At 41.4% G+C, this 13,483-nt stretch overlaps 1 protein-coding gene across 8 annotated transcripts in view; it reads left to right on the forward strand.

The window, feature by feature from the left end:
* The window catches only part of HERC1 (HECT and RLD domain containing E3 ubiquitin protein ligase family member 1), a 175,759-nt gene that overhangs the window by 135,436 nt on the left and 26,840 nt on the right, over positions 1-13,483 (forward strand). For 7 of the 8 annotated variants that reach the window (XM_073652698.1, XM_073652700.1, XM_073652697.1 and 4 more), the window contains 11 exons: positions 2,825-3,045; positions 6,476-6,744; positions 7,958-8,010; positions 8,102-8,302; positions 8,451-8,625; positions 8,728-9,001; positions 9,173-9,386; positions 9,479-9,684; positions 9,848-9,975; positions 10,551-10,663; positions 10,850-11,047. In XM_073652698.1, coding sequence (XP_073508799.1) covers positions 2,825-3,045; positions 6,476-6,744; positions 7,958-8,010; positions 8,102-8,302; positions 8,451-8,625; positions 8,728-9,001; positions 9,173-9,386; positions 9,479-9,684; positions 9,848-9,975; positions 10,551-10,663; positions 10,850-11,047 — 2,052 coding nt within the window. The remainder of the gene's footprint in view (positions 1-2,824; positions 3,046-6,475; positions 6,745-7,957; positions 8,011-8,101; positions 8,303-8,450; positions 8,626-8,727; positions 9,002-9,172; positions 9,387-9,478; positions 9,685-9,847; positions 9,976-10,550; positions 10,664-10,849; positions 11,048-13,483) is intronic. The other variant, XM_073652702.1, reaches the window with a different exon arrangement.

Here is a 13,483-nt window from a genome sequence, read left to right on the forward strand (position 1 = left end):
ATAAAACAATAAAAAAAAAAACACATTTGATATTGCCACTTTCAGAATTGCCCGATCTATCAATATAAAAAAAGAATTAATCCAATAATTCTCGGTAAACGGCGTAACGAGAAAAAAATTCTAAACGCTAGAATTAAGTTTTTTGGTCGCCGCAACATTGAAATAAAATGCAATAACAGGTGATCAAAACATCAGATCTACCCCAAAATGGTATTAATAAAAACGTCAACATGGCGCGAAAAAAATAAGCCCTCACCCGGCCCCAGATCACGAAAAATGGAGATGCTACAGGTCTTGGAAAATGGCGACTTTTTTTTTTTTTTTTTTTTTTTAGCAAACTGGATTTTTTTTTTCACCACTTAAGTAAAAAAGAACCTATACATGTTTGGTGTCTACAAACTCCTAATGACCTGGAGAATAATAATGGCCTGTTAGTTTTAGCATTCAGTGAACGTGGTAAAAAAAAATCCAAAAAAACAACTGCGGTATTGTACTTTTTTTGCAATTTCATCGCACTTTCGTTTTCCAGTACACGATATGGTAAAACCAGTGATGGCGTTCAAAAGTACAACTTGTCCTGCAAAAAATAATCCCTCACATGGCCATATTGACCAAAAAATAAAAAAGTTATGGCTCTGAGAACAAGGGGAGCAAAAAACGCAAAATGGCCCGGGAGGTAAAGGGGTTAAATCTGTGAACAGGGAGGAGTGAGGAGCACACAGCTCAGTGAGAGACAGGCAGATGCTGCTTCAAGCAACTGTTTTACCTCACTGTAGTGCTGGATTCACAGCCACACATATTAGTGCCTTCTGTATATTGTCCTCCATGCTGCTGCTTCTGTCTATGTGCTAAAAGAAAGTAAAACGAATAGGAGATGTTATTGCAGCTAGTCTCCACCCACTAGCTCACAGAAAACTGAAAATTAGAGAGAGAGCCTGCAGAAGGATAAAAGTCCTATAATGGCCAGTAATAGTGTTACTCCTCATGGACATATACAACAGATTATTCTGAAAAGTTGCCTGAAACAAAGGAATGCTTTAAATGTATGTCCTCTCTATTTACATCCAATTTCAAATTACATTTCTTACCGTCTCAAACAGTATTTTTCTACTTATTTATGTGTAGGTAACTGTAGATTGTTTTGTGGTTGCTTAGTAAGTTGGAAATTTAACTAATGAGCAATAGTGAATCCTCTCATGTAGAAATCCTAAGGTGTACCTCCAGTTATCTCCAGCCAAAGTTTGTGTGCTGCCCAGAAAAAGTAGGTAGTCATACCTAGGCGACTGCATGAAGAGAAGCTTAGGGGTGTCATAGTTTGCCAGTCATACCAAGGTGACTGTATGAGGAGAGGCTTAGGGGCGTCATAGTTTGCCAGTGATATCTATCCGACTGTATGAGGAGAGGCTTAGGGGTGTCATAGTTTGCCAGTCATACCAAGGCGACTGTATGAAGAGAGGCTTAGGGGTATCATAGTTTGCCAGTCATACCTAGGCGACTGTATGAGGAGAGGCTTACGGGTGTCATAGTTTGCCAATCATACCTAGGAGACTGTATGAGGAGAGGCTTACGAGTGTCATAGTTTGCCAGTCATACCTAGGAGACTGTATGAGGAGCGGCTTACGGGTGTCATAGTTTGCCAGTTATACCTAGGAGACTGTATGAAGAGCGGCTTACGGGTGTCATAGTTTGCCAGTCACACCTAGGAGACCGTATGAGGAGCGGCTTACGGGTGTCATAGTTTGCCAGTCATACCTAGGAGACTGTATGAGGAGAGGCTTACGAGTGTCATAGTTTGCTTGTCATACCTAGGCAACTGTATGAGGAGCGGCTTACGAGTGTCATATTTTGCCAGTCATACCTAGGAGACTGTATGAGGAGCGGCTTACGGGTGTCATAGTTTGCCAGTCATACCTAGGAGACTGTATGAGGAGCGGCTTACGGGTGTCATAGTTTCCCAGTCATACCTAGGAGACTGTATGAGGAGAGGCTTACGAGTGTTATAGTTTGCCAGTCATACCTTGGAGACTGTATAAGGAGAGGCTTAGGGGTGTCATAGTTTGCCAGTCATACCTAGGCGACTGTATGAGGAGCGGCTTACAAGTGTCATATTTTGCCAGTCATACCTAGGCGACTGTATGAGGAGCGGCTTACGGGTGTCATAGTTTCCCAGTCATACCTAGGAGACTGTATGAGGAGCGGCTTACGGGTGTCATAGTTTGCCAGTCATACCTAGGAGACTGTATGAGGAGCTTCTTACAAGTGGCATAGTTTGCCAGTCATACCAAGGCGACTGTATGAGGAGCGGCTTACGAGTGTCATAGTTTGCCAGTCATACCAAGGCGACTGTATAAGGAGAGGCTTAGGGGTGTCATAGTTTGCCAGTCATACCTAGGCGACTGTATGAGGAGCGGCGTACGAGTGTCATAGTTTGCCAGTCATACGTAGGAGACTGTATGAGGAGAGGCTTATGTGTGTCATAGTTTGCCCAGGATAAATTACAACCCACTCTGCTGCATCTTCCAGCTACCCATCTTAACTTCCATGGTATACTTTTGGCTCTTAAAAGTGCAGTAAGGCCAAATAATATATCATTTTATTTTAATATTTACCTGAATACCATGTGTGGTCTGTAAGCAGCCGCACTGGGGAGAAGTTGACTGTAACATTACTGATGGGATATTTTATGTCTGCCCCAACCAATTTATGTCACTGTGCGATTGATGTTTGCGGTTGTCTATTACTGGTTTAGTAGCCCACTGAATACAATATTACACTAATCGTGTTGTTCATTTGGTGAAGTGATCTTTCTTTGTCTTATTGGCAGCTGGATTGTACCGTACTGTTCAGGCTCACCGCAACCAGGGTCGACGAGATGGCGTATCTTTGCAGCAGGAACCTGGAGCTCTGTATGACCTCAATCTGGATGAGGAACTAGAAATCGATCTTGATGAGGAGGCCATGGAGGCAATGTTTGGACAAGACCTTGCAAGCGATAATGATATTCTGGGAATGTGGATCCCAGAGGTACTGGACTGGCCAACATGGGTGTGTGACAGCAGCTGGAGCTGCTCTCATCTCTGCTCTAATACCTCTCCCCTTGCTTTTACCCCAGCATGAGACCAAGAGCATTGATGCATGCAGCATCCAGCTACAGCATCTACGATTCTAGCTAGAAGTATTTCCTGATACTGACTGCTAACTAAACAGGCTGCTTGTCATTTATATAGTGGATGTTTCCTGTATAGGGGAGGGGGGAGGTCTTTCCTAATTCTATGTGACCTGGTAACTCTTTTAACCATTTTTCACTGATGAAAAGCTATAATATGATTTACCTTGTTTATTATTTAAAAAAACAAGTGTCTCCCTTATTAGCTCCTCCGTGCTGAGCAGATGGTGGACAACTTTAGCAGCTGCGGTTTTAAATAAAAATTGTTCACCTTATTGAATTACATGCTATAAAAAGCAGTGTAGAGCTGTAACCTACAGCACAAGAAATGATCAAAGTCCACTTTACTTTTACAGGATGGAATGATCCATTATATAGTCTTTTAACCCTTTTACTGCCAAGGATCTAATAGACAATTTTTATACATTTGACATACACAAATAAAATCTAAATTCTCTAAAAACAAATATATGTATTTATACACCCCATACCCGTAATGCATTGTGAAAATGCTTCTCATACATAGTTGTGGTACACACATACAGTTCTATTACATACACACACAGCTGCCACAAACACGTGCACACACACAGCTGTACTATACACACACAGCTCTTGTACATATAAAACAGCCCTCTGCTCCTTAGAGACCCAACTCTGCTACATAGACGCGCACACAGCTCTGACACATACATGCACGCACAGCTCTGCCACACGCGCACACACACACAGCTTTGCTACACACACACACACACGCTTACACATGGCTCGGCCACATCTACACACACACTTTGAAGTTCCGTCCAGACGTCATTGATCACAAGATGTGAAAGGTCATTCAGCTAGCTAGGACCTGCACATCACTAAAGCTGCATTGATGCTGCAGCTCTGCTACATGTGTATACGAGTCAGCTACATTAGCACACATGTCTCAGCTACATCAACCCACATATACACATTAGCTGCGGCTACATCAACCCACATTCACACTCGCCGTGGCTACATCAGCCCACATACACACAAACACATTCACACTTTGTATACATTACCACATTTTAAAGTTCCTTTCAGACATGTGACTGATCACATGAGCTGAAAGGTCCTTCAAATACTCAGGATTTGCAGCTTTAGTAGTGATTTGCTGGTAGCTTTCTCTACTGTATATCCCATATCAGACTGACCAGTGTCGGGTTAGTGGAGAGAGAACTGGGCCACTACATGGGTTCTCTCAGTGCCCAGGATAGATGATGCGTCAGTGTTCACCTCCATCATATAAAGCTGCCTCGAGTCTAGACTATAAAAATCAAACTTTATTTTAGCAAAGTGTTACTGTTTTTTTTAAAAAGTGTATCTTATAGCCCAAAAAAATACAATCTAATGTTCATGAGCCCTTACCATTATATTCAAAATAACGTTAAGTTATGATATATGACATAACTTGTATTATTAAGTAAAAGGGTTAACTCGTACTTCTCTAGTTTTGTATTAGCATATACAGTACAGACCAAAAGTTTGGACACACCTCATTTAAAGATTTTTCTGTATTTTCATGACTATGAAAATTGTACATTCACACTGAAGGCATCAAAACTATGTGGAATTATATACTTAACAAAAAAGTGTGAAACAACTGAAAATATGTCTTACATTCTAGGTTCTTCAAAGTAGCCATCTTTTTGCTTTGATGACTGCTTTGCACACTCTTGGCATTCTCTTGATGAGCTTCAAGAGGTAGTCACCGGAAATGGTCTTCCAACAATCTTGAAGGAGCACTTGTTGGCCCTTTTGCCTTCACTCTACGGTCCAGCTCACCCCAAACCATCTCGATTGGGTTCAGGTCTGGTGACTGTGGAGGCCAGGTCATCTGGCGTAGCACCCCATCACTCCCCTTCTTGGTCAAATAGCCCTTACACAGCCTGGAGGTGTGTTTGGGGTCATTGTCCTGTTGAAAAATAAATGATGGTGCAACTAAACGCAAACCGGATGGAATAGCATGCCGCTGCAAGATGCTGTGGTAGCCATGCTCGTTCAGTATGCCTTCAATTTTGAATAAATCCCCAACAGTGTCACCAGCAAAGCACCACCACACCATCACACCTCCTCCTCCATGCTTCACGGTGGGAACCAGGCATGTAGAGTCCATCCGTTCACCTTTTCTGCGTCGCACAAAGACACGGTGGTTGGAACCAAAGATCTCAAATTTGGACTCCTCAGACCAAAGCACAGATTTCCAGTGGTCTAATGTCCATTCCTTGTGTTCTTTAGCCCAAACAAGTCTCTTCTGCTTGTTGCCTGTCCTTAGCAGTGGTTTCCTAGCAGCTATTTTACCATGAAGGCCTGCTGCACAAAGTCTCCTCTTAACAGCTGTTGAAGAGATGTGTCTGCTGCTAGAACTCTGTGTGGCATTGACCTGGTCTCTAATCTGAGCTGCTGTTAACCTGCGATTTCTGAGGCTGGTGACTCGGATAAACTTATCCTCAGAAGCAGAGGTGACTCTTGGTCTTCCTTTCCTGGGGTGGTCCTCATGTGAGCCAGTTTCTTTGTAGCGCTTGATGGTTTTTGCAACTGCACTTGGTGACACTTTCAAAGTTTTCCCAATTTTTCGGACTGACTGACCTTCATTTCTTAAAGTAATGATGGCCACTCGTTTTTCTTTACTTAGAATTTGTATTATGGCAAGATAAAAGCAGCTAACAGTCTATTCAGTAGGACTATCAGCTGTGTATCCACCAGACTTCTGCACAACACAACTGATGGTCCCAACCCCATTTATAAGGCAAGAAATCCCACTTATTAAACCTGACAGGGCACACCTGTGAAGTGAAAACCATTTCCAGTGACTACCTCTTGAAGCTCATCAAGAGAATGCCAAGAGTGTGCAAAGCAGTCATCACAGCAAAAGGTAGCTACTTTGAAGAACCTAGAATATAAGACTTATTTTCAGTTGTTTCACACTTTTTTGTTAAGTATATAATTCCACATGTGTTAATTCATAGTTTTGATGCCTTCAGTGTGAATGTACAATTTTCATAGTCATGAAAATACAGAAAAATCTTTAAATGAGGTGTGTCCAAACTTTTGGTCTGTACTGTAGATAAATGTTTTTCTACAGCTGTCCATGTAATCTGCCACCTCTGCATGCTAATTGTTGATGTTCTTGCTTATCCCTATCTGTTGTATATGGAAAGTGTTGCGCACTAATACTATGGAGTAATGTGTGTGCTTGGCTCAGCTTCGGCCTTGCTTGTCCTTGTAGCGACCATTCTCAGTAATGTTCATAATTAGAGAAAAGTTGTGTTTCTCTTACAGCACGTCTGTGAAACCGATGAGAGGGAAGAGGTGGTAATCTGTGAGCTGTGTGAGGCTAGCGTGCTGAGCTTCAATCAACACATGAAGAGGTATCATCCCGGCTGCGGGCACAGTGCCAACCGACAGGGGTACCGTAGTAATGGCTCTTATGTGGATGGCTGGTTTGGAGGAGAATGTGGCAGTGGGAATCCATACTATCTGTTATGTGGTAGCTGCCGTGAAAAGTATTTGAGTCTGAAGAGCAAGCGTAAAGCTACTGCATCAGAGAAGTAAGATTTTTATGGATACTGTTATTTAGATGGAAATCTGAAATTAAAACTGTTGCAGTCATTGTTTTATTTAGTAGCGTCTTTAAGTGGGTTTTCTGATACTGTTTATTTTGCCCTTTGTTTTAAAACAATCCACTTATTCAAGACGAAAAGGAAGGATTTACATTACATATTTAAATAAAAAGTATGATGCCCTTCCTACCTACATCGACTACTATCCAGAGTGCCCCTGTAATGTGACCTTAAAGAATCATGTCGTCTCTCACTGTCTGGCAAGTCTATGGGAAAACCATACAGAATCGTTTAGAAAGGGTGTTACCATTTCAAGTGACTTTAGTTTGTGACTTGGATGTAGTGAGAACACACTATATTCGGTTATCCCATTCATTGCACAGGCAGTAAAAACGATGGAATGATGCATATATGGATCAGGGTGCTACCGAAATATTTAAATGGAATCTGTCACCAGGTTTTGTTACCCTGTCTGAGATAAGCATGATGTAGGGGCCAAGAACCTGATTCCAGTGATGTATCGCTTTCTTTACTGGTTGCTGCCGTTTTGATTAAAAACTGTTTTATCTGCTACCGATCTACCAGTTCTCTGAATGATGAGCTCTTTGTAAAACACCCACACCACTGATTTGCAGCTTTCTGTGTACACTGTGCATAGGCAAAAAGCTGCCACTCTGTGGTGGGGGTGGGGTTAAACAGCTCATGAATATGGAGGACTACATGGCAGCAGGTTTACTAGTCTTCCAGTGATAATCTCCTGCTGATAAAACAAATAGTTTTGATAAAAATCAAGCAAGCAGCCAAGTGATAAATCTATGGAATCAGGGTCTTTGTCTCTATATTATGCTGCTCTGAGATTAGGTGTCAAAAACCTGGTGACAGATTCCCTTTAAATGTAGCGGGAGTCGGATCAGTGGGCTCTGTTGGGCAATATATTTAAAATCTGTACATAAGTCATGAATAAATGGCTTGATTTAAAAAAAAAAAAAAAAAAAAAAAAAAAAAGTCCAGAAAACCCATTAGTTATGGGACGTTCATTAGGCATTGGAACATTAAGAATGTGTTACGCTTGTATTAATGCTATTTCTGCAGTCACAAACCCTCATTTACCTATAAATAGGGAGCCAAGGACCACTACCCAAATGACTGCTCTTAATATGACATGTGATGTAAGAAGCTAATGAACCGTTCTGTGCTCTAGGTACAAAGGACATGCCCCTGACTTAATTGGCAAGCAAGACAGTGTCTATGAAGGTAAAATATAGCTGCTTTCTTACATATTACACCCACCACTAATAAAATAGCATTGATTCAAGTGGTTTTGACTATACGGTACATTACACAGAAGACTGGGACATGCTGGATGTGGATGAAGATGACAAGCTGACTGGAGAAGAAGAATTTGAACTTCTAGCTGGACCTCTCGGCCTTAATGATCGTAGGATTGTACCAGAGCCCGTGCAATTCCCAGACAGCGATCCTCTGGGGGCTTCTGTAGCCATGGTAACTGCCACCAACAGCATGGAGGAGACACTAATGCAAATAGGTACTTTGGGGCAGTTATTAAAAGTCACTTAATACAGTGCTAGCCATTTATTTCTGGTGAAACTCAGTGGGACATTGGGTGGTGGTTTCATTGTAGTCGTTTTATTAGAATACAGATAGATTGTCACTATATTCGGATCTTTCCTCAGGCTGCCAAGGTGGTCTGGAGAAGAGCTCATCGGGCCGAATTACCCTGGGAGAGCAGGCAGCAGCTCTGGTAAATCCCCATGACCGTGTGATGGCCCTACGCAGGGTGATAGCTGCCGCACAAGTCCTGCTGGCTCGGACCATGGTGATGCGTGCACTTTCACTGCTTTCTGTCAGGTTTGTACTTTTTATGTCTTCACATAGTTGATTTATTTTATACCTGTTTACTGTGTTTGCTTTCTATGACCAATGTAATGTATCCTTCTGCCCTTCTTGCAGTGGGTCTAGTTGTAGCCTTGCTGCTGGCTTGGAGTCTCTGGGTCTTACAGATATCCGCACTCTGGTCCGCCTTATGTGCTTGGCGGCAGCAGGTAGAGCTGGCCTCTCCACCAGTCCCTCCAATACACTGTCTAATTCTGCTGACCGATCACGTGGTTTACATAGCAAAACCAGCAAACCCATCTCCTGTCTAGCATACCTGAGCACCGCTGTAGGCTGCCTGGCATCCAGTACACCCAGTGCTGCCCGTCTTCTTGTCCAGCTTTGCACCCAGGTTAGATATTCACTTTGAACTGCTTTCTTCATTTATCTGCAGTTATTGCACCTAATTGTATGATTTCCTTTCATTTTTAATTGGTCCTAGTACAATTGCTGTTAGATTTTTGTCTTCTGCAATATGTAGCGTGAAGGTAAGTAAAGGGTTGTCTTCTTGGCGTTTTCACAGAATTTGATATCTGCAGCAACTGGTGTGAATCTAACTACCGTGGATGACCCTGTGCAGAGGAAGTTTCTACCAAGTTTCCTCCGTGGTATTGCTGAAGAAAACAAGCTGGTCACCTCTCCCAACTTTGTAGTGACACAAGCACTGGTAGCTCTACTTGCAGATAAAGGAGCTAAACTGCGGCCAAACTATGACAAAACAGAGATGGAGAAAAGAGGTAGGAGGCCCTGTGTACACTTCTCAGAAGTGTTTTTCTGCACATTATTATTTGAAGAGTTATGCATTGTTCTCTTAACTTTTATGCTCCAGGTCCTTTGGAACTGGCAAATGCATTGGCTGCCTGCTGCTTGTCTTCCCGGCTATCCTCCCAGCATCGGCAATGGGCTGCTCAGCAGTTAGTCCGCACCTTGGCTGCCCATGATCGTGATAATCAGACTGCCCCTCAAACGCTCGCTGATATGGCTGGAGACTTGAGAAAGTGTTCCTTTACCAAACTGGAAGCACATCAGAACAGAGTAAGTTTTATGTCGCTGTTTATTAAAACTAGATCCATCTTTTTTTTTCTTCCTCCAATAGGAAATTTACTTCACAGCATTTTGAGTTACATGCACAATCTGTGAGTTTAAAATACAATATGTATAACTAGTTTAATATGATAAACATGTTTTTGTTTTCCAGGTGATCACTTCAATTTGGTGCAATAAGAAGGGTCTGTTGGCCACAAGCAGCACAGATGGCACTGTCCGAGTTTGGAGCGTGACTCAAAATCAGTATTTTCTGCAGCAAACCTGTGTTTTCCAGAAACTGTAAGTACTTCCTGACAGAAGCAATTATACAGAGAACCTTTCTGTTGACATTGTAATGGTTATCTAACTGTTGATGGACCCATTATACTTAACTGACACATTATAAGACAGTTTGATCCATTTGTATATGTTTCAAAACATATTAGAAAGGATTTGATCTTTCTGGCCTTGGCTGCAGGAAAGTCAATGCCCATGTTGCCATATTGATTTATCTGCTATACTTATCTATGTATTGCATATGTACTAAATATTCAGGTGTTGTATCTGTTCGCAAGAAGTGTGTAGTATATTTAGGACCTACTTGAAAGTGTACCGATTTTTTTTAATTTTTTTTAAACTGTTCCAAAATTTTGTTAACTATGACTGTGGAGGGGAAAAGTCATGTCTGTTGGTAGAAAGCGAGGAAAAACTAAGGCACGAACACAAAAAGTTGCCCAGTCCATAAGGGGTAAAGAAACAGAGGAAGTCTATTTGTTACTGCTTTCATGTTTGTTCATTATCCCTTTCTGCTGCAGCCTTTTATATATGGCTTCACTTATTCCATTAATAACTTTTTTCTTTTCTCCTGTCATTAGTGAGGGAACCCCAGAAGAAGCAGACCCTGCTCTGTCTCCTGTATGCTGGAGTGTTAGCGGACGATATCTGGCTGGAGCTCTAGAAAAAACAATCAACATCTGGCAACTCAATGGTATGTCCCTGTGCATCCTCTGGTAGCCGATAGTAATGCTTGGGAGTTATTGCATACTGCATATAGCATTTATACTAATAATCCTCTAGTCACATATTGACATTCCTACAATGATTCTTATATTTTCTTGTTTTGTGGGCTACAGATATTTTAAGGTATTTTTTTTTCTAATGGTGTATATAACAGGGGGAAAAGGCCTTGTGGATGTTCAGCCAAATTGGATCTCCTCCATCGCGTGGCCTGAACATTGTCCAGGAGGTGTATGGCCAGGAGACCTGCCAGAGTGTTTGTTGGTTGGTCGCATGGACGGTTCCTTGGGTCTCATTGAAGTGACAGATGCGACTAGTATGCGGCGTTTGGAATTGGAGCATTGTTATAGAAAAGGTTTGTGTCCTATTAGATATCATTCATAACAGCAAAATGTATTTTTGACCACAGGTGTAAAATTTTCATTGGTGGTTCCTACTAATTGTGTCTGAATCTACCAGCTATTTCACAAAGTTGTCCAAGGTTTATATAAAAAGTCTGCACTTACTCTGTGACTGCCCAATCGTAACTTTGTGCACTTTTACCGTGCGGGAGGACGGTCACGTGCCAAACAGACTTTGTCCACTTCTATTGAGGGAAGACTGCTCCCTCAAGTTGGCTTGTGACTGTCAACCCCATAAGGGGAATACAGGGGCATCGTCATTTTGTACACACTGCCACAATTTAGCAGAGTGAAGTCAGATTGATTGCAGACTTTTCACTTCGTACAGCCCCTTTAAAGGAGTTGTCGACTACTTGGACAACCCCTTCTCATTCACTATGTTCCTCCCCAAGTAAAATATTAGCAAGTATATTCCCCTCCAGTGCCGGTGCCATTCCAGCACCGGACCTTCCTCGGACAAATCTGACATCCCGAAAAAGTCTTTTCAAAATATTCATATTCATCCAAGCCAAATGTTCAGTATATTAATGGATAGAAGAACTGTAGACCGTATCTTTATTTAAGGAAGCTATATGAATATGACCAGATTGATTTGTTTATTTTTCCATTGGTTTTAACAAAACTGTGAATGGTAATCGGTGTGTAGTTACTGAAACTTTACTGTCAAAAGCCGAGCACTATACTCTGCATTCTCCAACAGTCCCAGAGACCATGAATAGAGGTTGAGGAGTCATAGTATTATATCCAAGACAGGGAGGGCTCTGCCAAGCACAATTATCAGGATCTGTGTAGACCCCAGCGGTCAGACCCTCCGGTGAACAATAAATTATCACAGAGGGGATAAGCAGCCCAGAGAACAGCTACAAAACCAGAAGGGATGTTCAAATTTCGCCTCATTTTTTCCCCAAAATTTTAATGCTGAGATCTAAATAAAGTGTGTATAGCTAAAACCCTTTGTGTCATTGTTTTGGTACCAAGTTATTTAACCCTTTCACGATGTGGCCAATTTCCGTTTTTGCGGTTTCTTTTTTCCTTGACCACCTTCCCAGAGCCATAACTTTTTTTTTTTTTTTTTATCCACAGACATATGAGGTCTTGTTTTTATGTGGGATGAGTTGTACTTTTCAATGACACCATTCATTTTGCCGCATACTGTACTGGTAAACAGGAAAAAAAATTCCAAGTGGGTAGAAATTGTAAAATAAAAATGCAATTCTGAAACAGTTCCCAAAAAATAATCTGTGGTAAAAATGACCTCGCAATATCATTCTGTATATCAGTACTATTACAGCAATACCAAACATGTACAGTATTTTTATATTATTTTAGTAGTGAAAAAAAAATTCTGAAGGTTGTATTTTGTAAAAAAAAAAAATAAATAAATTGAAGGGTTGTGTTGCCATTTTCTCATACCTGTATCGTTTTAATTTTTCGTCTGATGGAGCTGTGTGAGGGCTCACTTTTTGCGGGACATGACAACATCTTTATTGATACTATTTTGGGATAGCTATGACGTTTTGATGGCTTGTTACAGCATTTTTTGTAGTATCACAGCGACCAAAAAAATTTAATTTTGGCGTTTTTGAATTTTTTCCGTTTACGGTGTTTACCGATCAGGTTAATTATTTTTATATTTTGATAGGTTGGACTTTACTGAATGCAGTGATAGCACATATGTGTATTTTGTATTATCTTTATTTTTAATGGGGAGAGCGGGGTTTATTTGAACTTTTGTATATTTTTATATAAAATCTTTTTTTGTTTCTTTTCAATGTACTTGTTAGCAACTTGAGCATGCGATTGTCTGATCGCTTATGCTATATACAGCAGTACTACAGCATTACTGCATATAGTAAAAATTACGGTCTCCTCTGAAGCCTGGCGGCAGGCTGGTTTTCAGGGGAGCTCCATAATGACAAGCATAGATGTGTTCAATAGACCCCCGGCTGTCATAGAAACTCATTGGCGACCTACGATCATGCCACAAGGGCGCCGATGGGCGCACAGAATGACATGCCCCCTTGCTGGCGCATTGTTAGTGTCACTCTCCGAGTTTGAGGCAGGCAGTTCCTGGCTGTAGCACACAGTCATTACTTGCCGAGTAGGAGCAGGTAATGACTGCACCATACCATACACCTGCTTCCGACTTGTGCCGTAAATGTATGGCGCATGTCGTGAAGGGGTTAACCTTCCGTTTTTCCTCCCTTTCTTCCAAGAGCCATAACTTTTTTATTTTTCGCTCAACATAGCCATATGAGAGCTTGTTTTTTGCAGGATAATTTGTAGTTTTAAATGACATAATTAATTTTACCATCCAATTTGCTAGAAAGTGATCTTGTAACATAATTCTCCAGGTCAGTAAGTTTACGACTATACCAAAATTGTATTGC

This window comes from Phyllobates terribilis, unplaced genomic scaffold (genome assembly GCF_046119375.1).
Source record: "Phyllobates terribilis strain yellow unplaced genomic scaffold, ASM4611937v1 Scaffold_11__3_contigs__length_659146591, whole genome shotgun sequence".
Lineage (NCBI taxonomy): Eukaryota > Metazoa > Chordata > Amphibia > Anura > Dendrobatidae > Phyllobates > Phyllobates terribilis.